This window comes from Rattus norvegicus, chromosome 1 (genome assembly GCF_036323735.1).
Source record: "Rattus norvegicus strain BN/NHsdMcwi chromosome 1, GRCr8, whole genome shotgun sequence".
Taxonomy (NCBI): Eukaryota; Metazoa; Chordata; class Mammalia; order Rodentia; family Muridae; genus Rattus; species Rattus norvegicus.
The window spans coordinates 74,414,556-74,440,574 of NC_086019.1; the positions used below are offsets into that span (position 1 = coordinate 74,414,556).

Genomic DNA, 26,019 nt, shown 5'->3' on the forward strand with positions numbered 1-26,019 from the left:
CCTGTAGCGCTGCTGAAAAATGACCAGTCATGGGGACTGTACTGCTTCCAGGGCCACACCCTGTTTCCAATCCCTTCAGAAAGGCTCTGTAGCTCTGCTCTCCAGCAGAGTTGCAACCTCTGAGAGGAGATGCCATGACCTTCACCTTTACAGCCCTGCTCTGTCTTGGTGAGAAGTGAAGAGGAGGAGGGGATACTGAGGTCTAGAAATGAGCAGGGCCTGGAGCTCAGCACTCACCCATCAGGAAATCTCATGGTCTCAGGCAATTCTGCAGAGGGGAGGACTTACTCAGTCTTACCTACAAATCTCTTACAAAGAACTCTCTTCCAGGACTGACTCTGGGCCTCTGGATCCCAGTGCTGACAGGTGAGTGTCTGCAGCTCTCCTGAAATGCTCTTCTCTTCGTATCCAGGAGCCATGTCTGGGCAGTGATGGTGGAAAACACCACATGTGTGTTATTCTGGGGGTAGCTGGAAGGTCACCCTGTTAAGGACTGCAATCTGAGCATGGGTGTCCTGAGTCTTAGCTGCTCTGTTACTTGCAGGGTCCCTCCCTAAGCCTATCCTCAGAGTACAGCCAGATTCTGTGGTCTCAATGGGAACTACGGTGACCTTCATTTGTGAGGAGACCATTGGAGCCAAACAGTCTTATCTCTATAGAAATGGAAACCTACAGAGAAGAGTTCCAAAGAACAATCAGAAGCCAACAAACAAGACTGAATTCTTATTTTTAAATGTAGGCCATCAAAATGCAGGGCAATATCACTGTTCCTACAAGTCTCAGGGTAAATCATCAGACTACAGTGAGCCCCTGGAGCTAGTGGTCACAGGTGAGTGAATACACAGGGCCCCAGGACTCTCAGATTTTGACTGTTTCCCTGTGTGGACATTTAACTGATTCCTCCTTCTCTCCTAGGAGCCTACTCGAAACCCAGCCTTTCAGCCCAGACCAATCCTGTGGTGACCTCAGGAGGGTATGTCACCCTCAAATGTGAGCCCTCGCATTACGGTCACACATTGATTCTTACTGTAGAAGGACCTCAGAAGCTCTCCTGGAGGCAGGACCCACAGTGTAACTACTATACTGAGAATTGTCATGTCCTGTTCTATGTGGGTCCATTGACCTCCAACCAGAGGTGGATATTCAGATGCTACAGCTATGAAACAAACACACCACAAGTGTGGTCAGCTCCTAGTGAACCAGTGGAGATCCTGGTGTCAGGTGAGGAACCCCAGCCTTTCCACAGAATGATGTTCAATGATACAGGTGATCAGAGACCACTTAGTATGTGCTGTATTTGAGTATCCAGGACTTTTTAGAACTTTGACATACAGCCAGGAAACACTGGACCTAAAATACAGAATCCAAGGCTGACAGTGATAGCCAAGCCCACAGTGTGCAATAGAACGATGATTCTCTATGAGGCCTTCTGTTAGTCTGGATCAGCTGCAGCATAATCCACTAGAGCTCAGGGAATCCAGAAAAACAGGGAGAGGAAGGATTGCAATAGCTAGAGTGGTTGAGGATACCAGGAAGAATATGGACCACTGAATCAACTAAGCAGGAATCATAAGGGCTCACAGAGCCTTCATGGGTCTGCCTCAGGCCTGCTGCTGTGGCTGTTTTGAAATTTTGGTTTTTTGTTCGCTTGCTTACTTACTTGCTTGCTTGTTTTTTTTTTTGTTGTTGTTGTTGTTGTTTTGTTGTTGTTGTTGTTGTTGTTGTTGTTGTTGTTGTTGTTGTTGTTTGGGGATTCACTGTACAGTCGTGGTTAACTGTCGTGGAGCTCACTCTGTAGACCAAGCTCCCCTCCAACTCAGAGTTCCCTGCCTCTGCCTCCTGAGTGCTCTGATTCAATGTGGGTGCAACAACCACATGGCTTGCTTTAGTTTCTTCTTGGAATCCTAACAGTGGGAATGGAAATGTCTTGATACTTCCACTTACACATGGGATCTTTTTTCTAGCACTGGTTTACCTTGTCCAGTCTTAATATGAGGGTGTGTTCCTAGAGTTCTGGCATCTTCTTATGCCATGTTTAGTTGATAGCACTGAAAAGCATTCTCTTCTCTGAAAGGAGACAGAGGAGCAATGAACTTGGGGGACAGAGTAGGTGGGGAGGATTGTGTCATGTTATGAAAGATGCAAGGATGGGAGGCTGTCTTCCAGTGTACGGTATGAGAAAAGAATAATATTGAAAAGCAGCATCCACTGGTGGGACATTGTCTGTGCCACTTTCAAACCCAGCCATGTACTTCTCTCCTACTTCTATATAGGGAAACTCCAAAAACCAACCATCAAGGCTGAACCAGGCTCTGTGATCCACTCTGGAAAGGCCATGATCATATGGTGTCAGGGGGACCTGGATGCAGAAATATATTTTCTGCATAAGGAGGGAAGCCACAATACACAGAGCACACAGACCCTACAACAGCCTGGGAACAAGGCCAAGTTATTCATCCGTCCTGTGACACAAGGCCATGCAGGGGACTATCGCTGTTACTATTACAGCTCGGCTGGTTGGTCAGAACCCAGTGACACCCTGGAGCTGGTGGTGACAGGTAAGGAGACAGTCAGATTCTCATCACCAGGCTCTGCTCTCAAGAGTATTCCTGTCCCACAGAGTGGACCTAGAGAACATTGTGAATGTGTGAGAACATGTAACAGACTGCCTTTTTCTCCCCCAGGAATATACAACTACCATCCACTCATGCTGTCAGGACCGCCCAGCCCTGTGGTGCCAGAGGGAGGGAACGTGACACTCCACTGTACCTCACACCGCTACTATGATAAATTCATTCTCATCAAGGAAGATCAGAAGTTCAGCAGCTCACTAGACACAAAGTATATATCTTCTACTGGACAACACCAAGCTCTGTTTGTTATGGGACCTATGACTCCAAACTACTCAGGGACATTCAGATGCTATGGTTACTACAAGCATACCCCACAGTTGTGGTCAGAACCCAGTAACCTCTTAAAAATACTCATCACAGGTAAGTCCCCTCTGTCATTCTCCAATCATTTTCTGAGACCCTATACCCTTGCCATGGCCTGCCCTTCTGCAGAGTTTCAGGTAGAGAAGGAATAAATGGAGACCTGTATTCTCAAACACAGCCCTGCTGGAGGAGAAGCTGTGACATGTGCTGGGCAGGATGGGAGGGCAAAGATGCTTAGTAAGAACCAAACCTCAGTCCATAGCTGTCACCTTCCCTTTAGGGCTGTCCAAAAAACCCTCTCTGCTAAGTCAGCAAGGCTATTTCCTGGCCCCTGGAATCAGCCTCACACTGCAGTGTTACTCTGACATCAACTATGGCACCTTTGCTCTGTACAAAGTCGGGGAAGCAGACATCATACAGTCCTCTAGCCAGTGGACCAAGGATGGCCTCTCCATGGCCAACTTCACACTGAGCCACTCCACTGGAGGCCAGTACAGATGCTATGGTGCACATAACCTCTCCTCTGAGTGGTCAGCCTCCAGTGACCCCCTGGACATCCTGATCACAGGTGAGGATCTTAGAGATTCAATGAGGTACCTAGACTCTGCTCAGGTTCTCATGGGGGAGCCTAGTAGCTGATGGCTGGGATGAGGGACAGGGATCTTGGGGAAGAGCCGAGGCAGAGACAGATCCACAGGAGGTGATCTCAGTCAGACAAAAGAGACTGAGTTCAATGTTCTCAGGGTGAAATCATGTGTGGTGTGAGCTCAGAACAAGGAAGCCAGTCTCTGATCATCCCTCTTCTCTTTAGGACAGCTTCATCACGTTCTTTTCCTCTCAGTGATGCCCAACTCCACAGTACACTCAGGAGAGAATGTGACCCTGATGTGTTGGTCAACGTACTCTGTGGACACTTTCATTCTGTCCAAGGAGGGATCAGGCCAGCCACCCCTTCGACTAAAGTCAAAGATCCAAGATCAACAGTACCAGTCAGAATTCTCCATGAGTGGTGTGACATCCAAGCTCTCAGGCACCTACAGGTGCTATGGCTCTCACGACTCATCTCTCTACCTGCTGTCATTTGCCAGTGCCCCTGTGGAGCTCATAGTCTCAGGTGAGGTTGCCCTGACATCTCAGCATGAATCACAATCCACACTATAGCCAAGCTCTGGACTCCAGTGGGATTAAGGAGACACAAGAATGGCTTTGTCAGAAGACATTTTTCTTGGCAGTGTAGTGGACACCAGCAGTGGTTCGACTAATGTTCATTGTGTCCTCTATTGCAATCTATGTTTGCAGTAGTGAGTACGAGGGTCTTCGAGAGGTTACAGGGCAGATCGAAGACAGTGAACAGAGTTCGTATCCTGGTTTTGCATCTTATCCTCATCCTCTTCTTGTTCTGTTTCCTAGGACCCATCAGAACCTCTGACCTGCCACCCACAATGTCCATACCACCAGATGGTAAGTATCAGGCACCTCTGTGCAGGGAGTACGCTCCAAACCCCAGCTGTCTGGCAGCTCTTGTCCCACCAAAATCCTCATTTCTCTCACTTCAGTTTGTGAAGCTAGGCAGCAAACAGAGATCCCAACAAAGGCCACAGAAGCTGGGGCTTAGAGGTGGGCTATAGAAAGGGACATTCATAGAGAAATACTGAGGCTCAGGATGGGGAATGGGGCAGGTGGAGGTACTTGAAAGCAGGGAACACAGACACTCAACTTCCCATCCTGGCCCTAAGTCTCTGAGAACAAACATATCATATGCATGGAGTCAGAACCCAGAGAAGTAATAAAAATTCAAAGATGTAATAAAGACTCTGTTAAAATGTGGGCTCACATGAGTAATAGCTAGTTAGAGGCTTGATATAGCTGCTTCTAGAAATCCTGACTTGGTCAAGTCCTCTGTCAGGGTGCTGTTCCTCTGAGTGTCAATAGGAGAAGACTGACCCACATGTCTTATGTTTTTTTATTTTTTATTTTGTTTTTAAGTTTGGATTTGTTCCTTTTTTGTTTCCATGCTGGCCTTGGTTATGAATTCTCCTGACAGAGAAGATCTCCAGAACAGCAGACCCACAGAGCAGGGGGACAGACCCACAGTGTGGCAACATGTACGGGTGGGACACACAGCCATGACATGACATTCAGGCTCCTTCCCTCCATCTCACTGTACTCAGCTCTGGTGCAGAGACCAGGGCTGTAAGTCAGAGTCCCTGGGTTCAACTCCCAAATCTGTCACTTCCAGTAAGGTGACCTGAGGCAGGTGAACTGGCTAGAGAGGAAAAGACACAATTCCATGGTGCATGATTGTGAGGATGGAGATGATGTGTGCAGAGACCCAGCATGAGCCTGTCACACAGTACATGTTCAGGAAAGCAGCAATGGTACCCACTCATGATGTCACTTGTGCTTCAGGACTGCAAAGGTACCTGAAGGCTCTGATTGGAGTGTCCGTGGCCTTCCTCCTGTTCCTCTTCATCCTCATCTTCATTCTTCTCAGACGAAGACATCAGGAAAAATTCAGGAAGGATGATGAGGATGGTATGTGTAACTTGGGCTTCAGGAGGTGGTAGATTCCCCTGTGAACATCCAAGCAGGAACTCAAGACACCAGCCATAGGGAAACCTTAAACTGGGGCAGGATAGCTCAGAAACTTGTGCAGATCTCAGATCAGAGGGCAATTTGTCTCAAAACCTGTGCAATATCAGTGTTCTGTGAACTTTACCATGTTCTGGGACATTTGCTCGCTCACCCTTGTGATTCCTTCCCTGCACAGGCCTGGGGGAGGGGCTTCCCATCGTCCTAGCTCAGAATCCTTTCCCTTGCAGCCCAGAAAGGGAAAGAATTACAACTTTCTACAGGAGCTGCAGAGCCAGTAACCAGGGACAGAGGCCACCAGAAGAGGTAAATCAGTTAGAGACCTAGACTCCTGCCTGCCTCACATACCTCACTGCTAAGTGACATCTCCTTGTCCCTCCAGGTCAAACCCAGCTGCTGCCACCCAGGAAGAAAGCCTTTGTGAGAGAAAGGGAGTCCTGGGAGGGGAGATGGCTGAGGTTTCAGAATCGCAGGGGTGGTGGAGATGTCCTGAGGGTGTCACTGTGTGGGTTTGAACTTCACACAGTGGACCCAGAGATGTCACAACTTTCCCTGGTTCTTGGTCCCCACCTGAAACAAGACAGGAAACTAGGGGTCTGAGACATCCCTAGACTCTGCTCAGGAGAAACTCTGTTTGTTCTGCTATGACAGATGCTTCAGTGGAGGACATGGAAACTAAGGATGGTGTGGAGCTGGACACTTGGGTAAGGTCCCTGTCCCCATCCGCAGTGCTAAAACTTAGGGCTCAGTTTAGTCCAAGGGCCTTCTTTCTTTCACCTTCCCTCAGCCTTCAATTTCCATAGCTGACACTCCCTCCCTTCTGCCAGCAACTGCCTCCTGTGTGTTATGGCCTCTCTCCTTCTTGGCATCTGTCTTCTTCTCTTCTGAGGGGAAACATGGTGGAAGAACCCACAGAGACATCTAAGGGACAGCAACTCCTGGAAAGGAACAGAGAATCAAAAGAACTTAAGCAGATACTGTGTATGGGTCTTTTGCCTGCATATATGGCTCTGCATGATATGCCTGCGTGATGCTCACAGAGGTCAGAAAAACATGTCAGATACCCTAGAACTAGAGTTACAGATGATTATAGGCTTCTCTGGGGTTCTGGAATCTAAACCCAGGTCCTCTGCAAGAGCAGCCAGTGCTCTTAATCATAGAGCCATTTCTCTACCCACCAGAAACATGTTCTCAGGAAGATGGACTGTGTGTGGCTAGAGCCAAGACAACAAGGGTTAGAATCTCTCAGGTCAAGCCAGAACTATAGGAAGGAAGCCCAAGACGATCCCATCAGAGAGGCAGTAAGATAAACAGGTCATTCTAGCCATGCTATGAAAACTGACCACAGGAGATTCCCAGGGGAACACAGAGATGCTACCTGTACCTCACAACCTCTCTGCTACAGAAACCACCTGAGGGAGATCCCCAAGGAGAGACATATGCCCAGGTGGAACCATCCAGGCTCAGGAGGGCGGGAGCTATCTCACCTGTCGTATCAAGGGAGCAGCTGAACACAAAATATGAACAAGCAGAAGAGGGCCAAGAGGTGGACAGTCAGGTGGGTCCTATCCTCCACAGACCTGCAGGTTCCCCAAGCCAAGCAGATACCTTCCTCTCACCCTCTCCCACTCCAGGCTACTGAATCTGAAGAGCCTCAGGATGTGACCTATGCCCAGCTGTGCAGCAGGACACTCAGACAGGGGACAGCTGCACCTCCTCTCTCCCAGGCAGGGGAAGCCCCAGAGGAGCCCAGTGTATATGCTGCTCTAGCGACTGCTCGCCCGGGAGCTGTTCCTAAGAACAAGAAGCAGTGACACTCCAGTGATCCTGGTAGCCTGCCAGGATGCCTACCAGAGACCTCCAAGAGACTCTGGGAACTTTTGGAAACCTGACTGCACTAAGTAATGTAACCGTTTGGAAATAAAGGCAGATATTTCTCAATAATCAAGTGAAGTGAGAAATGAAATGGAAGGGAATGTTTTACATTGAGAGCTAACTTTAATGACATTTCTCAACAAAGTCATGAAATGAGAAAATTAACAGGCACTGTTGCACAGCCCCATAATTCCAACCCATGGGCGGCTGAGGAGGGGAATTTGTTTTGTGGCCATGGTGGGGTATCTAGTGAATTTCATGCCAGCCTGGGCTACAGAGTGAGACATGTTTTAAACATTAGCTGCCAACAGCCAGGGTAGAATACACTTGAAATCCCAGCCTTTTAGAAGAGTGGAAAGGAGGGTCAAGAGGTCAAGGCCACCTTCAGCTACATAACCTAGGAGTAAGAGATCATCCTGGAACACAGTAGATCTCTTCTTAAAATGAATAAATAGGCCAAACTTAGAAGTGTACGCTTTCATAACAATTGAAATGTAAACAAGAAATACCCAACTTAATAAAGATGGAGGGGAAAAAAAAGAAGTGTATGCTTCAATCTGAGCTCTAAGAAGGTAGAGCAGGCAGATCTCTCTGTTTGCTCAGTGAGATGGCTCAGTAGGTAAAGGCTCTTGCCACCAGGACTCTTATACTAAGCTCAATCATCAGGAACAGTGGAAGGAGAAAACTAGGAGAATTTTTCTCTCACTTCCACCTAAGTCCTGAGTGTCTTCCCCACGCAATAGGTAAATAAGACAATTAAAAAGTAGACAAAAGGGCTGGAGAGATGGTTCAGTGGTTAAGAGCACTGACTACTCTTCCAGAGGTCCTGAGTTCAAATCCCAGCAACTACATGGTGGCTCACAACCATCTGTAATGAGATCTGATGTTCTCTTCTAGTGTATCTGAAGACAGCTACATTGTACCTTAAATAAATAAATAAATAAATAAATAAATAAATAAATAAATAAATAAATAAATTGTAGGCAAAAATAACAAATGAAAGCTTGGTATGGTGATGTAGACCTGTGATGGCTGGCCTCAAACTTGCTGTCCCCCTGCCTCAGTTCCTGGCATGTACAACCCTATATTTACATTATTTTCTTAAAGATATATTTTGTTTTATTTGTGTGTATGTGTGTGTGTGGGCACATGCGCACACGCGTGCGCGTGTGTGTATGTATTCCATGTGTATATGAGTGCCCTTGGAGGACCAAGTGGACATTGGAGCTAGAGAAATATTATTTTTGAGTTGCACACTGTTGGTGCTGGGATCGAAACTCAGGGTCTCTGCAGAAGCAGTGCATGCTCTTAACCAGATCCATCTCCTCAGCCTCCCTATATTCGTTTAAAGTTGTAACAACAGAACACTACAATTTATTAGGAACATCTTAGGAGATGTACTTAAAATGGACAGATCCCGGGGGCTGGGGATTTAGCTCAGTGGTAGAGCGCTTACCTAGGAAGCGCAAGGCCCTGGGTTCGGTCCCCAACTCCGAAAAAAAAGAACCAAAAAAAAAAAAAAAAAAATGGACAGATCCCTTGACGTCAATAAGTTATTTCTATTGCTTAATAAATACAAAATCTGAGTTGATTTCAACACATTAAGCATGCTGCCACTAGAATAGTTCCCCTTTGGAAACTCTCTTTCAGGAAGCTTTGCTGGTGATTTTTCCACATGTTTGTGTATTTGAAATACATTCTCAAACTACAAAAAGAGGAAACAGAACCAAACATAGTTTATCAGACCAGGAAATAATCATTAAAAAACCAACACGGAAACTAGAAGCTCTTTCACAGAACCCTAGATGTGATACCTTAAAAATTAATTTAAAAATTCAAAATTAAGGTTCAATAACCTTTTTTAAAAGGATTATCACCACACTGGGGTTTGATTTTCTTCTTTGTTGTGTTTTAATATTGGTTTCAAAAACAGCAAGTTGCTTAAAATGTAAAAGTTGCTTGGTCTGGTGGCACAGTCCTAAGATCCCACCTACTTTGGAGGCTGAGGCGCAATGATTGAAACTACAAAATCTGCCTTGGCTACTGGGTGAGTTCAAGGCCCTTCTGTACAACTTAGTGAGATCCTGTCCCAAAATAAAAGGCAAAAGCAGGGCTGGGTTGTAGCCTTTCAAAACACTAAACTCTATCCCCAGTAGGTGTATTTCTGGGTCTTCTGTTACCTTTTCTTTTCATTCTTTTCATTCATCAGATATGATGCTGTAGCCCTGTCTGGCCCCAAACTTGATATTTAACTGTTGTGACCTTGAACTTCTGGTCATCTTGCTCCACCCTCTAAATGCCCAGTTCACAGGTTTGTGCAACCTTGTCGAGCTGTGTCCTTTTGTCTGTTCTGTGCCTGGTTTTGTGGCAATGACACTGGTTATATTGCTGTGGTTCTAGATTATAATATGAAGTTGGGTATGTTGATACGTCACTATTTAGAATTGGTTTGTGTTGTTTTTTTGTTTGTTTTTTTCATGTACTTCTTAGGTTTTTGGCTGTGTCCTCTGGGTCTCATGTGTAGCCCTGGCTAACTCTGTAGACTAGACTGGCCTCAGTCATTGATTGCCCTTCAGAATGTTGGGATAGGTATCCATTACCACACCCAGTTTAGGATTTCTAGTTCTATGAACAATGTCATTGGAATTTTGATAGAGATTCTATTGAATTTCTACATTGCTTTGGTTCAGACATTTTATAATGGTGACTCATAAACACAGTACCCTTCCCATCTTCCAGTGTCTACAATTTTACCTGTTGTGCATGTGGGTGTATGCATGTTTGAATACATGTGAAGTCGAAGCAACTCTGGATGTCTTTCTCAATGATTCTCCATCTTTTTGGAAGGAGGGGGAAGGTTGGGTAGGTTGGGTGGCCAGGGAGCTCCACCTCCACCTCCCCAGCACTGGGACTAGTAAAGCAATACTTTTTCACACAATATATTTTGAACATTCTTTCCCCTCCCAAGCACCCAGCTTTTAATGACAGTGCTGTGTACCCAAATTCAAGTTCACTTTTGTACACTGATGACTGAGCCATCACTTCTGCCTTTGAACACTTTTTCCCCAGTTTTAGCAACTTTCGCTGTGTCTTTCACCTCAACTGGGTTTAGAGGCTAAATTCATGAATTTTTTTTCTTTTTTTTTTTTCGGAGCTGGGGACCAAACCCAGGGCCTTGCGCTCGCTAGGCAAGCGCTCTACTGCTGAGCTAAATACCCAACCCCAATTCATGAATTTTTAACTCATATTTTAATACTGAAGCTATTAAGACTCACTCGTTTCTAGCCAAGAAAAAAAAAATTGTCTCTTTTAATTCTACATGGGGACAGCTTCTTCCTTTGAAAAAGCTCCAGTGTGGGCTAGGGACAGACTTCCAAATCCCTGCAGCGGTAGAGTCCAAACTCAGATATAAACCTGTTGAGAACTACCCACAGGCAGTTACCACCCAATATTCCAGAGCTGTGTATAGAGAATCAATCATGCTGAGTGGAGAATGAGGGCAGGACAGGCAACATGGACAGGTGTAGATGGGTAAGTAGTTTCTGATAAAAGGAGAGATTAATCTCCATTGTGAATGTCTATCTGAAGGGTCTTGGGAAAAATTGGTGCCAGGTCCTTCCTATTCACTCCTGTTGATGCCTAGTTGTACCAGTTTACTTCTGAAGGGGCCAGAAATTGAGGGGTCTCAAGTCTAACCCAAACCTTGTTGAATGTGCTTAGACACATTTCACTTTTTTTCTAGACACGTTTAATGAAATATTCTCAAGTTCCTCAAGATAACTCACATGGAAAAAACTTCAAAAGGATGCCATAATTAGTATTGAGAATTTTTTAAAGGTTTAACTCATCACTAGCTCCAGGAACTCCTGGAAACTATTGATACTAATTTGACATTTACTTTCCAGAGGCAAGATTAGCCCAAACCTTTTTGCTTGTTTACTCTCCCTCACACTGTGTGACAGCAACTCTTGAACAAAGGTAATAAGGAGCCCTTAGACCACAGCAGGCTCCCATGGAGCACCCTAGCAATGAAATCTAATGTTAACTGGAGTGCCCTGTTGAAGGCAAAGCCACTTTCCAGCCCTGACTTCTCCCTAACACCACAACCACCCAACACCTGTCTGTATCACAGGTCCTTGGAATACTAAAGAATCAAGGAAACAAAAGACCCCTGCTTTTACAGAGGACTCAATTCAACACACTCCAAAACTTTCAAGCTTCCCCCAACTACTCCACACTGGCTGCTATCCAGTCTCTATCAGTAAGGTGTTTTGCCATTTTTTCGGGTCAAGGGTCAAAGCCCTAAAACAGAATGCAGAATGTTACCATGAACTCTCAGCCCTGATAAACCCTAGGCTGCCTGGAGATTACTTTAATGACAGCTTGTTTTGGAAGGTGACTGCTTCCTGATCTACCCAAATCACATCCTCATGTAGCCCATCAATGTGACTTAACCATGGAAGGAATTACCATCAGCCAAACCTCTAGATAGGGATCATTTGCCATTGCCTGGAGACTGAGCCAGCTTCACAGTACTTTAACTGACTTGACTCCTCAAGAAAGGACTAAAATACAGAAGTAGCAAAACAGCTGTCCTTATTTTGACAGTTCCTTTTTTCAGTTTCAAGCAGCTCTTATTTCCTCAGAGTTCACACGGCATATCCGCTTATCTTCCCATCTGACTCAAGCTTCCCAGCAAGGCAAAACAGAAAATGAGGAAGCCAAGCCTCTCTCCTGACCATGACAGCAAAGCTTTAGGTAAAAAATTTCTTAACTAGCCCTGGGCAAACGTCTCACTAGCTTATTTCCTGCTCACCAAAACCACATCTTGAGACACACAACTTACAAAACAAAATGCACCCTGCAAGCTTTCTCACTAGGCTGGAATCTGGCTCCAAATGGATAGGTTTATAATGCTTTCCACTGCATCACAGGGCAGGTAACATGTCCAGTGTCTGCTGCCTTGGGAACATTTAACAAACTAATAACTCCATAGACCACTTTGTCACCTCAACATTGACTTCTTCACAAGGTGTACGGCTTGAGCCACAGGGACCCTTGCATGCGGCCTACATGTAGTGCTTGACCCAACTATAGAAGTTGCACTCACCACAGAGCACACCAATAAACCAAGTATCAATTCTGTTTTATTTGTTAACTGGAAAACTAGACAATCCTCCAGTGCAACAAGATATTAATTAATCCTCTTCCTCATCATCACCAGCTCCAGCACCACCCTGGCCTTTCTTGGCATTCTTCCTCTTCACTCTGCCTGGGCGGCCGCCACCATAAGGAGAACGGAGGGAGAAGTCAATGTGCTTCTGAGAGTCCAGGCGAACAATGAAAGATGGAATGTTCACCACCTGCTTGCGGACCCTGAACAGGAAGAAAAGGTTAAGAAGACAAAGTGAGAGGCTGAACCAATTGTCCTTTGACAGCAGGCTCACAAGTACTCCTGACCTCACTGACTCAGATCTCTTATGACAACCTGTAAACCAGTTTGCTTCTTGACCACACTGTACTGTCATGTGGCCTCAAACCACCTCAGACAAGAGTCTATCTCTGCCCATAAGTGAAAGCTGGTGAGGAAGAAATTTGAGACTACATTCTATATAACTGTCATGATTGGTGTTCATTTACAGAAGGGTTAATGAGTATGCAAGTTCCATTTACCCTAGAGTCTTTGCACTAGTCACTTCAGACAGGTAGATAATCAACTGGTAATTTAACAAGTAGGAATATAGCAATGAATGTCTCTACATTGTACCTCACATGGCAAACTCCATGTGACTACTTTGTCACCTCAACACTGACTCCAAACAATCCTCTCCCTCCAAGGGGTCACCAAGAGCTGTTACCTGTCCAGCTGCTTGCATGCCTGGCAGACACCTTCACAAGGTGTACGGCTTGAGCCGCAGTGACCCTTGCGCTGGGCTATGGGGAAACAAGGCTGTCCCCAGTTCCCCCATAAGCTGCTTGCACGATTCTGAACCCTCAAGGGTAAGCTCACATTTGTCAGCTCCAAAGGCTGCACAGGAGATAGGGATGGCAGCTTAGCAATGGGAACCAACAGCACAGATAAGGAAATAAAGATTTACAGGCCCAGCTGCAGCTTACCTGATGTGACGTTGGCGGATGAGCACACGGGCATGGTGAATAGATTTGGCCAGGCCCAGCTTAAAGACCTGGGTCTGCAGCCTTCTCTCCAAGAAATCCTCAATCTTCAGGCCCAGAATGTAATCCAGCTTCATCTTGCCCTCATCCAGCACCCCAATTCGAACAAGTCGTCTCAGCAGAGCGTTGCCTATGATGGGGGGACATGACCTCATGAGACCTGACCTCAGACTTCCTCAGTGCTCCCTTAAGGTAGAACACTCATTTCTGTAAAAGCTCAGGAAAAATGTCAGTGAAGTACTGAATAACTTTCCTTCGAAGAGCCCTAGGCTTGAGACACTGACACAGCCACTGGGCCACCCTTTTACCAATAGGCACCCCACAGGCTTACAACCTTTCATTCAGCCTTTAACATAAGAGCTCTAACTTTCAACTTTAAAAACAAATTCTACTTTCACAACATGAATCAGTGTCTGGGAGGCTAGGGCAAGCAGAGCTCAAAGTTTATCTGAACTACACAGTACCACAAGGCCAACTAGATAAACACACACAGCCCACACCTATTCCTAAGACTTTTCTCCCAGGACTTAAATGAACTGTCCGTGCAGGCCAGTCACCTAATAAGAAACTAAGTATGGAGAACCAAACCACAAAATACACCATCTACTATCTTCTTCCAGATCCCTAAAATATAGGGCTCACTCTCTAATACCCTATAAACACTAGTCAGATGCAGATACAAAAATATGTCACCCAGAAGAGTATACCATTACTCTTATACCATCTAAAACTAAATAAACATCCATTGTTAGACAGAAACAGAAGTGCACCTCCTACTGTTATTCTTTGGCCTCCATTTGTCCAAAGCAGATAGATGGAGCCAGAATTCTAGAAAGTAACTCATAAAAAGAATCCTTGTGGTAGGATGGCATAGAGGGTTTGAGGGGAAACCGGGAAGGGGGATAACGCTTGAAATGTAAATAAAGATTACCAATTTAAAAAACAGACCCTTCCTAGCAGTCACTACTACGTGGGAAATGCTGGATCTGATGAATTAAATCAGTGCCAACTCCAAAACTCTAGAACTTCCCCTCCTAACCATGGCTAGATGGTTTCACTATGATTCCTGGGAAGCTGCCTTGGCCGACTTTCATTCCCGCTCAATAAAACTGAAAAAAATTCTCATACCTGAAGCTCCCATTCTCATGTAACTCTGAAACATCAATCTCTATTAAAGTCTGTTCGAAAATTCTAAGTCACGCAAGGAGGCTCAAACCTGCATACCCACCAACACCCTGTCTCAAATAATCCCCATTAGCCAAACTTGTTCAGTGTCACACCTCCCAGTGGTTAAAAGCACTGACTGCTCTTCCAAACGTCCTGATTCAAATCCCAGCAACCAGATGGTGGCTCACAACCATCTGTAAAGGGATCTGAGGCCCTCTTCTGGTGTTTGAAGACAATGCAGTAATATACGGGAAGGAAGGAAGGAAGGAAGGAAGGAAGGAAGGAAGGAAGGAAGGAAGGAAGGAAGGAAGGAAGGAAGGAAAGAAAATGGGCTCATACACACCTTCAAACAGACGCCGAGGATCCTTCTCGTCCAGCGTCAACAGCTCCCGGGCAGCCTTACGAATCTTCGCCAGGGTAAATTTGACCCTCCACACCTCACGTTTGTTCCGGAGCCCATACTCTCCTGCACGTGGTTGGGAGGAAATCATAGGGCCAGAACCATGAGTTAGTAACATTTGCATGGGGACTGGAGAACACAAAACTAATCTAAAACGCTATCCTCTGTGGATCTCCAGAGGATTTTCACATCCCATAGGATTCTCCAGAACGAACACGTGGGAGAGAGACATCATGGCTACCTAACTCTTCCCCGATCCGCAATCCAAAATTCTACCCACTCACCAATCAACTTTAGCTCCTGGTCGAGACGCGATTTCTCGAAGGGTCTCCGTGGGGTCACATAGGTTTTGCGACAAACCCAGCTTCTGGCGACCGGCATGTTGACTAGGCTAGGCCCGCTGCGCCTGCGCAGTAAAGAGTCGTTTTTAAAAAAAAACAAAAAACAAAAAAAACCAATGTAACCTTGTTGCGCATGTGCAGCAAACCCCCTCTAGGACATGGCGGCACCACCTCGGCTCTCGGGAGAACCTCCTTTGAAAATATGAAACTGGGATTGTTCCATATCCGAGTTCTAATAACTTCCAGTCACCTTCTTCCCACCCCCTCTTCCTCAGCCTGTTCGTGAAAATTAGAATGGCTCCGCTACCTTACACTATTACAACCCCACCCCATAAAAAAAGGAGAACTCGAAGTAACCAAGACGCTCACCTACGAACTCAGGCCCGTGACAAAGAGAAACGTGGCCGCCGGATCGCGCCCTTATAGCAACGTCGCCTGTCGTGATGTCATCACGCACCGCTTGCGGCTGCGCCAATCAAAAGCGGAAAAGCAATAGAGACGAGCAGGTGGGCCAGAGCGGCACTTTGCTGGGCGGACTTACCAGCGAAGTGATTGGGCGATTGAAGAGCTATGGTAACATCTTGGTTATTTCAAGAATTAACGAGGCTGCCCCTTCTAGGGCGAAAGCATTGATTGAGTAATCACAGTTGTCACTTTTTGTTTTAACAAAGACTCTTAGTATAAACTTACAGGGAATTCAGGGCAGCAGCCAAGGTTCCCGACCACCTCAATCTCGTGGCGATGCCCTTGCCTTTAAAAGTGCTAAGATTTGGGATTTGGGGATTTGGCTCAGTGGTTGAGCGTGGGTTCGGTTCCCAGCTCCAAAAAAAAAAAAAAGTGCTAAGATTTTAGGTGTGAGCCACTAAATATAATTTAAAAAAACATAATATATTATAAAAATAAAATAAATACATAAGTCGTGTTGGGCTTATTTTAAATATGCATATTGTGCTGGTTCATTTTGACAGCTTGACACAAACCTAGACATATGTGGAAAGAGAAACTCATTTAAGAAAATGCCTCCATCACCTTGGCCTATAGGCAAGTCTCTCCTAATCTATTTTATTTATTGTTTTTAATGCAGGGTTTCCCATCAAACGACCATAAATTCCTGATCCTTCTACCTATACCTCCCAAGTGCTGGAATTACAATCTACTTTACAGGCTGGCCTCAGACTCAGACATAATGTCCTTGCCTCTGTCTTTGAATAGTAGGACAGGCCTATACCACTAGGCCTAGCTCAGATATTTTTATTTTAGCCAGTATGATTGGTAAGAATTTACACTTGCATTTGTATACTCAGAAGGCAAGGATCTTGCTCATTTAGTCTGGGAGGACAGTCTGGTAGGTACAGGGAGTCAGACTAGTTTACTTTCTGTGTCAAACATTTGCTTTTTAATTTCTTTTAAAGATGTATTTATTTATTTATTTATTACATATAAGTACACTTTCCCTGTCTTCAGACACACCAGGAGAGAGCATCAGATCCCTATTACAGATGGTTGTGAGCCACCATGTGGTTGCTGGAATTTGAACTCAGGACCTCTGATAGAGCAGTCAGTTCTCTTAACCACTGAGCCATCTCTCCAGTCCTGGTTTTTAATTTTTAAAAATGATTTCTTTAATGTTTGCAAGTACTTTTCTTACCTATATCCACACAAATGCCCCCTGTGTGTATCTAGGACCTTCAAAGGACATAAGGAGTTGGATGCCCAAATACTAGAGTTATGAGCCTTGTATGTGCTGTGAACAAAACTTGGGTCCTCTGCAAGAACACCAAGTACTCTTAACCACTGAGCCACCTCTCCACCCCGTATTTGTTGATGTATTTGAGACAGGCCTTGCTGGCCTGGAACTTGACCTAGCCTTGATCTCAGAGATCTCCCTGCCTCTCACACCTGAACACTGGGATTAAAGGCATAAACCACCACACCAAGTTGACTTTTTTTAAATTATGCATATGTCTGTGTGGGTATATACAACTGAAGTACAGTTGTGCTTAGAGGACAGATTAGGGCACCAAATTCCCTTTAGATGGAGTTGCAAGCACTTAGGAGCTGTCCTCTAGGTGTTGGGAACTGAACTCAGGTCCTTTGGAAAAGCTCAACTGCTGAGGCTCTACAACCCCACAAATGTAGCCCAGGCAGGCCTCAAACTCATGATCTTCCCACCTTTGCCTCTTCCACATTTCTTTCTGGACTGGTTTACACCACCACAACCAGCTCATGCAATAGTTTATTATAACCTTTACATCATGCCTCTAAGATGGTTTGTAGTAAAGACCAGTAAGATGGCTCAGCCCTTAAAGATTCCTGATGGCAAGCCTGGTAACCCGAGACCGACATGGTAAAAAGAGAACAGGCTGTCTCAAGTTGTCCTTCACATAAGTTCCATGGCACATGCATGCTCACATACATACACAGTTATACTTACAATAAATGTCACATGAAAAGATCTTCAAGGCAACCCTTAGTGCAATGCAAAGAGGCAGATTTCTGAATCACAAAGACCAGGTATAAGGCCCAGGTCCAGTACTTATTTATTAGTTTTGTGACCCTGGTCAAGTCATTTCCCTTTTCTCATCTGAATATAGAAATAAGAACCCCACATTTCAAGGATTGTTGTAAGGACTCAAAACACAAACACTTATTCAACAAATTTATTGAGAACTGCTGGGACCTAAGCCCCATAGGAAACAGAGAAGCCAAACACAAAACAGTCTCCATTCTCAACAAGTTCAGTTTGGAAACAGAATACAGAGCAACACAGGCAGTAATTGCCTTAAAACAGGAAAAAACAAAACAAAACAAAAACAAACAGAAAGGATGTAGTGTTCAAAATCCTGGAATCAGAACCAGGCAGGGTAGGAGAGCACAAGCCTCCATGAGGAGAAGAGCTGGGGTGACCATCGAGGAGGGTTCTTGCCACGCACAGCCACATCCCCCTCAGTCGCCAGCTCACTGCAGGCTGGCCCACTGCAGGGAAGTATAAACCACCTTCCCATCAGGCTGAGGGGAGCAGAGAAGCAGAGTCTTTCTGACACTGGTTCCCAGGCGGCCTGCAGAGACCAGGTCCTGAAGTGGGATGGGGTCCTCAGCAGACCAGCACTGAGCAATGTAGTGAGCATGGAAACGCAGCGGATCACCTGGGGGAAAGACAGATGCATAGCAATTCCCATCTGCAGGGGCTGGGATGGGATCTGACATGGGATCCTTGGGCTTACTGCATTTTTGTTTCCTTTGTAGTATGGGGTATGGAAGCCAGGGCCTTGTGTAGATAAGTATTCTACCACCTTTTTATTTCTTTATTTTAAAGTATATGACTGTTTGCTTCCCTGCATGTATGCACGTGAACCATTTGTGGCTGGTACTTGCATAGGCCAGGTTAGGACTCATAGAACTGGGGTTACAGAGGGTTGTGAGCTACCATGTGGGTGCTGGGAATCATATCTGGTCCTCTGTAGAGCACCTAATGCTCTTAACCATGGAGCCATCTCTCTAGCACTCTCTTTTTACTTTTGGAGACAGGGTCTACATTGTCCTTGCTAGTCTTAAACTTGCCCTGTAGCTCACACTGAGCCTTGGCATTCTCATTCTCCTGTCTTAGCCTCCTGCGTACTGGGTATCATAGGCTACATGGATATTTCAGCTTTCAGCACACACTGAATATTTTGAAACCCATATCCTTGGACCCAGCTACTTTTTTTTGGAGACAGGGTCTCTCTATATAGCTCTGGATGTTCTCCTCATTACACAGACCAGATTGGCCTCAAACCTACAGAGATCTACCTGTCTGTTTCCTGAGTGCTAGCAATAAAGGTGTATACCATTACCCCTGGAACAGCTACTCTACTCCTAAGGATCTTCTATCTTCTATTTTTCTTTTTTTGAGACAGAGATTTCATGTGGCCCAGGGTGGTTTTGATGACCCAAGATGGCTTCACGATTGCTAAGAAACAGAATAGAAAGCATAGAAGTTACTTCCGTGGGACAAGGTACATCTCTATGACTAAACAATACACAACTATCATGATTAAAAGATGTGGTGAGATGCACTTGTACCCTCAAAGCAGTGAAGAAGCTTGGGGTGGGGATGGGGGACACAACACGATACTCCTTGGGCTTGGGAGTTCAAGACTAACCTGGGTACCATAAAGAGATATTGCAAAAAATAAATAAATAAATAAATAAATAAATAAATAAATAAATAAAACAAGAGATGAAAAAAATGAAAGGAAGCCAAGGTTGTTTTTAAAAAGCCACAAGTACAGGGATGGAGCTCATTAGTAACAAGGTCTGATCCCTACTACTGCAGTCATAAAACAAAAAACAAGATCAATCCGAGACTCGGGCTAGAAAAAGAAAAGATTTTATACTAGGATAATGCAAAAATTAAAGCCCATTGTGGTAGCATATGTCTTTAGTCCCAGCACTAGGGAGGCAGAGGTAGGCAGATCTCTGTGTGTTAAAAGTCAGCCTGGTATATATACACAGTGAGTTTCAGAACAGCTAGGGCTGCTACACAAACATTGTCTTAAAAAAAAAAAAAAAACGCAAATAAATAAATGATAAAAAAAAAAAGTTAATAAAATCTCCCCAAAAAAGATCCAGATAGTAAACACGGTTAGTTTTGTGGTCCTTACTGCACAGACTTGGCTCTGTCAGCATAGCACAGCAGCCATATGTGTTATGTAGACAGAGGCAGGGATGCCCTCTGATGACTAGTTACTGAATAGCTGACAGTCTGTCCCTGGGTGAATCTGAACTAGCATGACAGGACTCTAAATACGACTATACAAGAGGGTAAATCATAGGCAATAGAAATTTAAAATACAGAGCTGGAGAGATGGCCAAACGATCAAGACCTCAAACCACTCTTCCAGAGGGACCCAAGGGCTAAGTTCCCAGCACATACATCAGTCAGCTCACAAGTGCCTGTAACTCCAGGTCTAGGGGAATCCAATGCCATCTCCAAGTCTCCTTAGACACCCACACACATGTATACACACACAAAACATAAACAGAAGAAAAGAAATGAAATCGAACTCTTTAAGAGGGTGAATGAGAATCTAAACCATGAGACTGTAGCATGCTAAGGGAAACTGTTGCTATGTCCGTGCCTGGCAGCTGGGTTCTTGGCAGAGCCCAGGCAGTAACTAGGTTCTCTGGCTGTTCCAGGGCTCCAGGTGAGAGGGTACATCAAAATGCTTGAGAAACTAATCCTGTAACTATTTTCCTGGAGGCTTAGCAACTCTGAGCCTCAGGCAAAACTTTAGAAGCATTACAGTGAGTGAGGCTTTAGACACTATTTCGTAGAGGCAAGGAGTCTCTCAGTGTCCCGCATACTTAAGTACTCACTGTTTTAGAAACATTGACACATCAGAATGAATTGGTCAGTGCTGGGCATGAATGCTTATGCATTCTAATCACCTCAGCACTTGCACGGTTGAGGCCAGCCAGGGTTACACGCAACCACCCTGTCAAAGGAAAGAACAGAGGCAAGAAAAGAACAGAGAGTTTAGCTTATGGTTCAGTTTAGTGAGCGTAGAGATGTGTGTGGTGGCATATATGTGTCATCCTAGCACATAGAGGGCTGAAGCAAGGAGAATGCTTCCAACTGTGTCATGTGGGAAACTGGACACCCACCAGTTTGGGATTCAACAGTGAGACAGTACATTTAAAAAAAAAAAAAAAAAAAGAGGACTGGAGAGTTGGTTCACTGGTTAAGAGCACTGGCTGCTCATTCAGAGGAATTCAATTCCCAACAGCCACATGACGGTTCACAACTATCTCTAACTCCAGTCCAGGGGATCCAACACCCTTACACGAACATATAACAAGCAGTGGACATAAAAATTAAAAAAAAAAAAAAAGCTCTCCCTATAGGCTCTCCTGCAGCAGAAGACGTGGTGATGCCTGTCAGGCAGTCTATGCTTCTGTCCCCAATTTAAGCAGCTGCTTCAGCCTGGGGCTTCTGATCCCAGTACGTTTTCAGACGTACCTCGGATGTCAGAAGCAGAGGCTGCCAGATATAGGTAGGGTCTAGGACAGTAGAATTGACTTTGGTGACCTTAACCTAGTCATTGTTTTAAGTTGTTTTCCCTGCCTTGGGATAGAGGCTCCATTTTTTTTTTTTTTTAATTTTCTAAATAAAAGCGACAAGAGTTTAATGAGAAGAAGAAAAAACAGTCCTGATATGGTTACAGATAGCTTTGATCCCAGCACTCGGAGACAGACAGGGAGATCTCTGTGAGTCTGAGGCCTGCCAAGGTTACATAGTAGACTTTACCTCCAAAACTGAAGAGATTCCCAGACACATGGGTGGTGCAAGCCTTTAATCTGAGCACTGGGGAGACAGCAGCAGGCTCTTTGAGTTCTAGGCTACTCTGATCTACACAGTAAGTTCTGGGTCAGCCAGAACTACACAATGAGCCCTGTCTCAAAAATAAACAAAAAAGTAAGGTATAAGATTAGGTAATTAAATGATTTCAACTACTCCTTTTAAGCTGCAGTGGCTTTGTCTGGAAACAGGAATCTCACCTATGTTGCATCGATTGGTTTTTAACTCCCACATCCAAGAAATTCTGTTTCAGTTTCCTAGATAGCTGAGGATACAGGCACATATCAGCATACTCAGACCTAGCTGGAATTTTGATGTCTGGAGCTACTTAAAGGGCATGTATGCATCTGCACATCCATATCAAAATATAATCTACCATATATTTTCAACTACCTGTCATTTTTTTTCATTTTTAACTATACTTTTCACATACATGACCCTACAACTTTTTTTTCCTCTTTTATTTTTTTCCACACAGTCTCGATATCCAGCCCTGATTCGTCTGGACTCACTATGTTGCTTATATAGGTCTCAAACTTACAGCAATTCTTCTGTCTCAGACTCTCAAGTGCTAGGACTACAAACATGGCCATCACATGTGGCCGTCTTTTTTTTTTTTCTTTGTTGAGCTAAGGTGTCATGTAGCCAAAGCTAGCCTCAAACTCTTATCTATGAGATAAGTCTATCTATGTCTCCTCTTATCTAGAGCCGAGACTAGAGGCCTGTGCCACAATACCCAACTCTAATCTTACACATTAATTCTTTGATAACTAATACTGTTTCCCAGACATCTGGAGGTTTTTTGGTTTTGGTTTGTTGGATTTGATTTTTCATGACAGGGTTTCTCTGTGTAGCTTTGGCTGGCCTGGATACCAGGCTGGCCTCAAACTCACAGAGATCTGACTGCTTCTGCCTCCTGAGTGCTGGGATTGAAGGTATGTGCCATCACTGCCTGGCAACAACTGGTTTGTTGCTGTTGTTGTTGTTCTGGCTTTTGTTTTGAGGCTCTCTCACTATGCAGCTTGGCTGGGATTACAGGCATACACCATTTCTTCCAGCTTAATAACTCTGTTTTGTTCCTAACTTATCAGTAACAGCCCTACTTTTAATCTTTCAATTCTATAACTAATCCTGCAGTGAATGGGCTCATATGTTTTGTGCACATTATGTAAGGATTTCTAAGTCACTTTCTAGATCACAGGCAGTATTTATAAAAAGTTACTACACTAAGCCAGGTGTTGTGACACAAGCCTGCAGTTCCAGCACTTCGGAGGTAGAGAAAGGAAGACCTCGCATTCCAAGGCTAGCCTGTGCAGCATAGCAAATTCCAAGCTAATTTTGGCTATGGGATGAGAACCTGTCTCTGACAAAACTATCCTCCTCGAGTTCAAGAGAACTCTGGTATATTCGATGTCCCTGTTTTAGGTTCCCTGGGCATAGAGGTGGGACAAAAGAGAAAATGTGCAACAAATAAAGACCATCAGAAAAGGTACAGCCACCACAGCCCCAACTCAAACTCACCAGGATAGACCAGGAAGTCACCACCAAACTTCCCAGCTGCGCTGAGGAAGAAGCCTCTCTCCCACAGGTCTCTGTAGATGCTGTAGCGAAGCTCATGAGCAGGACGGCCAGCATGGGGCCAGTCTTTGGACTGCACACGCCAGTCCAGAGGCTTAGCTTTTACAGGCCGAGGCCTGGCAGTGGCCAGCTGGATAAGCAGGGCTGATCTGGGCAAGGGAGTCACCCCATTTGAAGGTCCTGGTTGGGGGGATGAAGAATCTGGGGGTGGGGGTGGGACAGAAGAATTTACTGAGTCCACAAGGTCTTCTTATCCCCAGAAAAACCCAGCTAAAATTCTCCAAAGCTTCCCTCCCTCCAGCCCCAAATCTTAACTCTAAATCCTACTCTCACCTGCTCCTTCCTGCTCCGCAGAAGCCTGACCATCATCACTGGTCTCACTTCCTTGGGTAGCTTCACTTCCACCGGCTTCTTGGCCTTCTTCATCTGCCCCAGAATCCTGTTCCAGCTTCTGCTTCTTGGCAGCCTGGCCTTCTACGATCTTCTCCAGAAGCTCCTGACGCCGGGTCTCCCGGGCCTCTGCTGCCAAAGTGCTCTGATCCTGGAAACTCTGCTCTTGCTGGCGTTTGAACGACGCTAGGGCCTGAGAAGTAAACTTAGCTGGAATCCCAAGACACAGCCTGCAGTCCCTTAGGAAGGCAGGAATTCTGACCCTGTTTACAACCTTCCAACTGCCTCTTTCTAGAACAGGCCCTCCCAGGCCTTCCCAATATACCGGCCTTTCGTTTCTTACCAAGCCATGGTTGCGGGGATCCGGACGCGGGGCGCTGACTAAGGTCACAGCGCCTATCTCCGCCAGGAGCCGGGCTTCTTCAGGCAGCAGCAGAAGCGGAAGGCCCAGGCGCGAGTTCTGGCGGGGCCCGCGGGGCAGGGCGCCCACCGTGCGTCCCCCGACTCCCAGGCGCTCCCGCAGCGCCTGCACCGCCTCGGCTCCCCATACCAGCGAGCGGCCATTAGCGACCTCCACCACCAGCATCTTCCTGCGGAGTGGGGGTGCGTCGCGGTCACCCAAACAGCTCCACGGACCGGACTGAAGTCGTCCAAGCCCTCAGGGCAAGACCCCGCCCATGACCCCCCAGGGGGCGGGGCCAAGGTTGCTACCTGCACCCAGGCCAAGATCTACCCTGGGACGGTCCAGTTAAGACCACGCCCCTCACCCAGGTCCCACTGTTCCGCTCCCCCTCCGCTCCAGGTGACCATCATCTCTGCCAATGCGTGCCACCACATCTCAACTCCTCAGAGAGACCTCCCGCCATAGTGGTGCACCGCCCTTTTTGCAAAGTGCGTATCTTCTTTCTGTTGCGTCCGTCAGGTCTCGGAACCTCAATGTAGGGTGGAGGTTTGCTCAAGCCACACCCTTTTCTAAATAGTTGGAGCCCAGCCCCGCCCCTTTCGAATTTCTGAGATTCTCCCTTCCCGCCTATTCTGAGTCGGGCTTTTTAAAAGAAACCCAGTCCTGTCTTGCGCCAGCTGTACGATGTTCCAGCACCCTAAATAAAGCTCAATCGGGAGCCCTGCCCACCCTAAACAGCAAGCGTTCAGCCTTCGGAAGATTTCGACTCTACTTCCGAACGCTTGCGGGAGATCTCGGCTCAGTCGAATCAGCCACCCCCTCTAAGTTGCAAGAAGTTCGGCTTTCGAGCCTAGCCAGATCCGGTCATTCTTCAGTTGTGGCCCCGCCCACTTCCTACCCAATTTAAGGAGTTCACGCCTACGATTGAATCCACAGTCGCACACTGTGCACGCTGTGGCTCCTCTTCAATCTGCCGTACTGTCCCTGGGCACAGGCAATAAGTCAACACCTAGCCAACACCAAATCCCGATTAAGGCGGAGCTGGCCCTACGTAGCGCGTCCTCCGTCATCCCGTCAGGTCAGCAAAGCGGAAAAGCTAAGGGAGCCCTCACCGCCACTCTGGTCTACATAAGTGGGACCTTGAGGGTCATTGATCTGGCCTCGCCCCTAAATCCATGAGTTATGGAGGCCCCGCCCCTTCGCCTTTTTCCGGTCTTCCGTGGCTCCGCCTTCCTCTCGCCAGCAAGGCTTGACGTTTCAATAAGCTATTAGCTCTGCCTGTTATTAAACCAAGTCTACTGACACTCTAGTTCCAAAGCTAGGCCAAAACTTCTGCCCTCACTGGCATTTGACCTGAAAAGCATTCAGTTATCTGAAATAAGTCCAAATATGTGACCCCGCCCACATCCCGCCGTTATCTGACTCTCCTACGTCGCCGGATTCCGACTATCTCCGAAGTAAGCCGAAGCATGCGGTCCCGCCTACTTCGTGCTGCGTTCCTAGAGCCCGCCTAACACTAAACAACGACTTTTGGACCCGATCATTTCCGAAACAAGCCGAAGCGTGTAGCCCCGCCTACATCCGGCCGAGTTTGTGAATGCATCTAATTCCGAACGGTGACTTTAGAACTCGGCTATCTCCGAAGTAAGCCGAAGCTTGTGGCCCCACCTCCACGCCGTGAGCTTGAATGACCGAGTGTGCCCGAAGGAATCCGAAGCTGAAAGTCTGTCTTTTTCCGAAGCTGAGCTCCAGGTCCCTCCTCCTTCTCATGTCTCAACCAGACTCGAAGCTCTTGGTCCCGCCTCTCTGACCCGAAACCCCGC

The 26,019-nt window shown here is 46.1% G+C and overlaps 3 protein-coding genes across 23 annotated transcripts; 1 reads left to right on the forward strand and 2 right to left on the reverse strand.

The window, feature by feature from the left end:
- Pirb (paired Ig-like receptor B) lies at positions 1 to 18,460 on the forward strand. Of its 11 annotated transcripts, none has more exons than XR_010057604.1 (16): positions 31 to 168; positions 331 to 366; positions 545 to 829; positions 916 to 1,221; positions 2,274 to 2,558; positions 2,685 to 2,993; positions 3,217 to 3,504; positions 3,748 to 4,050; positions 4,347 to 4,397; positions 5,346 to 5,471; positions 5,759 to 5,834; positions 5,911 to 5,948; positions 6,180 to 6,232; positions 6,934 to 7,086; positions 7,163 to 11,664; positions 12,050 to 18,460. XR_010057604.1 is itself a non-coding variant. In XM_001076302.8 (15 exons), the coding sequence occupies exons 1-15, from the start codon at positions 135 to 137 to the stop codon at positions 7,340 to 7,342; spliced, it is 2,523 nt and encodes an 840-aa protein (XP_001076302.3). In that variant the 5' UTR covers positions 31 to 134; the 3' UTR covers positions 7,343 to 18,460. The 11 variants fall into 11 exon arrangements, 8 of the variants coding, with proteins under 8 accessions (NP_001300853.1, XP_063129867.1, XP_006228130.1 ...); XR_010057608.1 differs by having other exon boundaries at positions 7,163 to 9,714; positions 11,536 to 18,460; XR_010057612.1 differs by having other exon boundaries at positions 7,163 to 9,714.
- Positions 12,529 to 15,958, reverse strand: Rps9 (ribosomal protein S9). Of its 3 annotated transcripts, NR_132729.2 has the most exons (6): positions 15,855 to 15,882; positions 15,429 to 15,550; positions 15,088 to 15,210; positions 13,521 to 13,707; positions 13,262 to 13,431; positions 12,529 to 12,779 (listed from the first exon to the last, which is right to left on the reverse strand). NR_132729.2 is itself a non-coding variant. In NM_001313935.2 (5 exons), exons 2-5 carry the CDS (start codon positions 15,523 to 15,525, stop codon positions 12,602 to 12,604), a joined length of 585 nt encoding a protein of 194 aa, NP_001300864.1. In that variant the 5' UTR covers positions 15,526 to 15,550; positions 15,855 to 15,882; the 3' UTR covers positions 12,529 to 12,601. The 3 variants fall into 3 exon arrangements, 2 of the variants coding, with proteins under 2 accessions (NP_001300864.1, XP_063143047.1); NM_001313935.2 differs by lacking the exon at positions 13,262 to 13,431; XM_063286977.1 differs by having other exon boundaries at positions 12,533 to 13,431; positions 15,855 to 15,958.
- Tsen34 (tRNA splicing endonuclease subunit 34) lies at positions 18,132 to 25,998 on the reverse strand. Of its 9 annotated transcripts, none has more exons than XM_039103683.2 (5): positions 25,865 to 25,998; positions 24,137 to 24,383; positions 23,737 to 23,986; positions 23,347 to 23,604; positions 18,132 to 18,631 (listed from the first exon to the last, which is right to left on the reverse strand). In XM_039103683.2, the coding sequence occupies exons 2-5, from the start codon at positions 24,377 to 24,379 to the stop codon at positions 18,444 to 18,446; spliced, it is 939 nt and encodes a 312-aa protein (XP_038959611.1). In that variant the 5' UTR covers positions 24,380 to 24,383; positions 25,865 to 25,998; the 3' UTR covers positions 18,132 to 18,443. The 9 variants fall into 9 exon arrangements, with proteins under 9 accessions (XP_038959611.1, XP_063139005.1, XP_017444128.1 ...); XM_063282935.1 differs by lacking the exon at positions 25,865 to 25,998 and adding an exon at positions 25,309 to 25,446; XM_017588639.3 differs by lacking the exon at positions 25,865 to 25,998 and adding an exon at positions 25,119 to 25,256.
- Between the last annotated feature and the right edge of the window lie 21 nt (positions 25,999 to 26,019).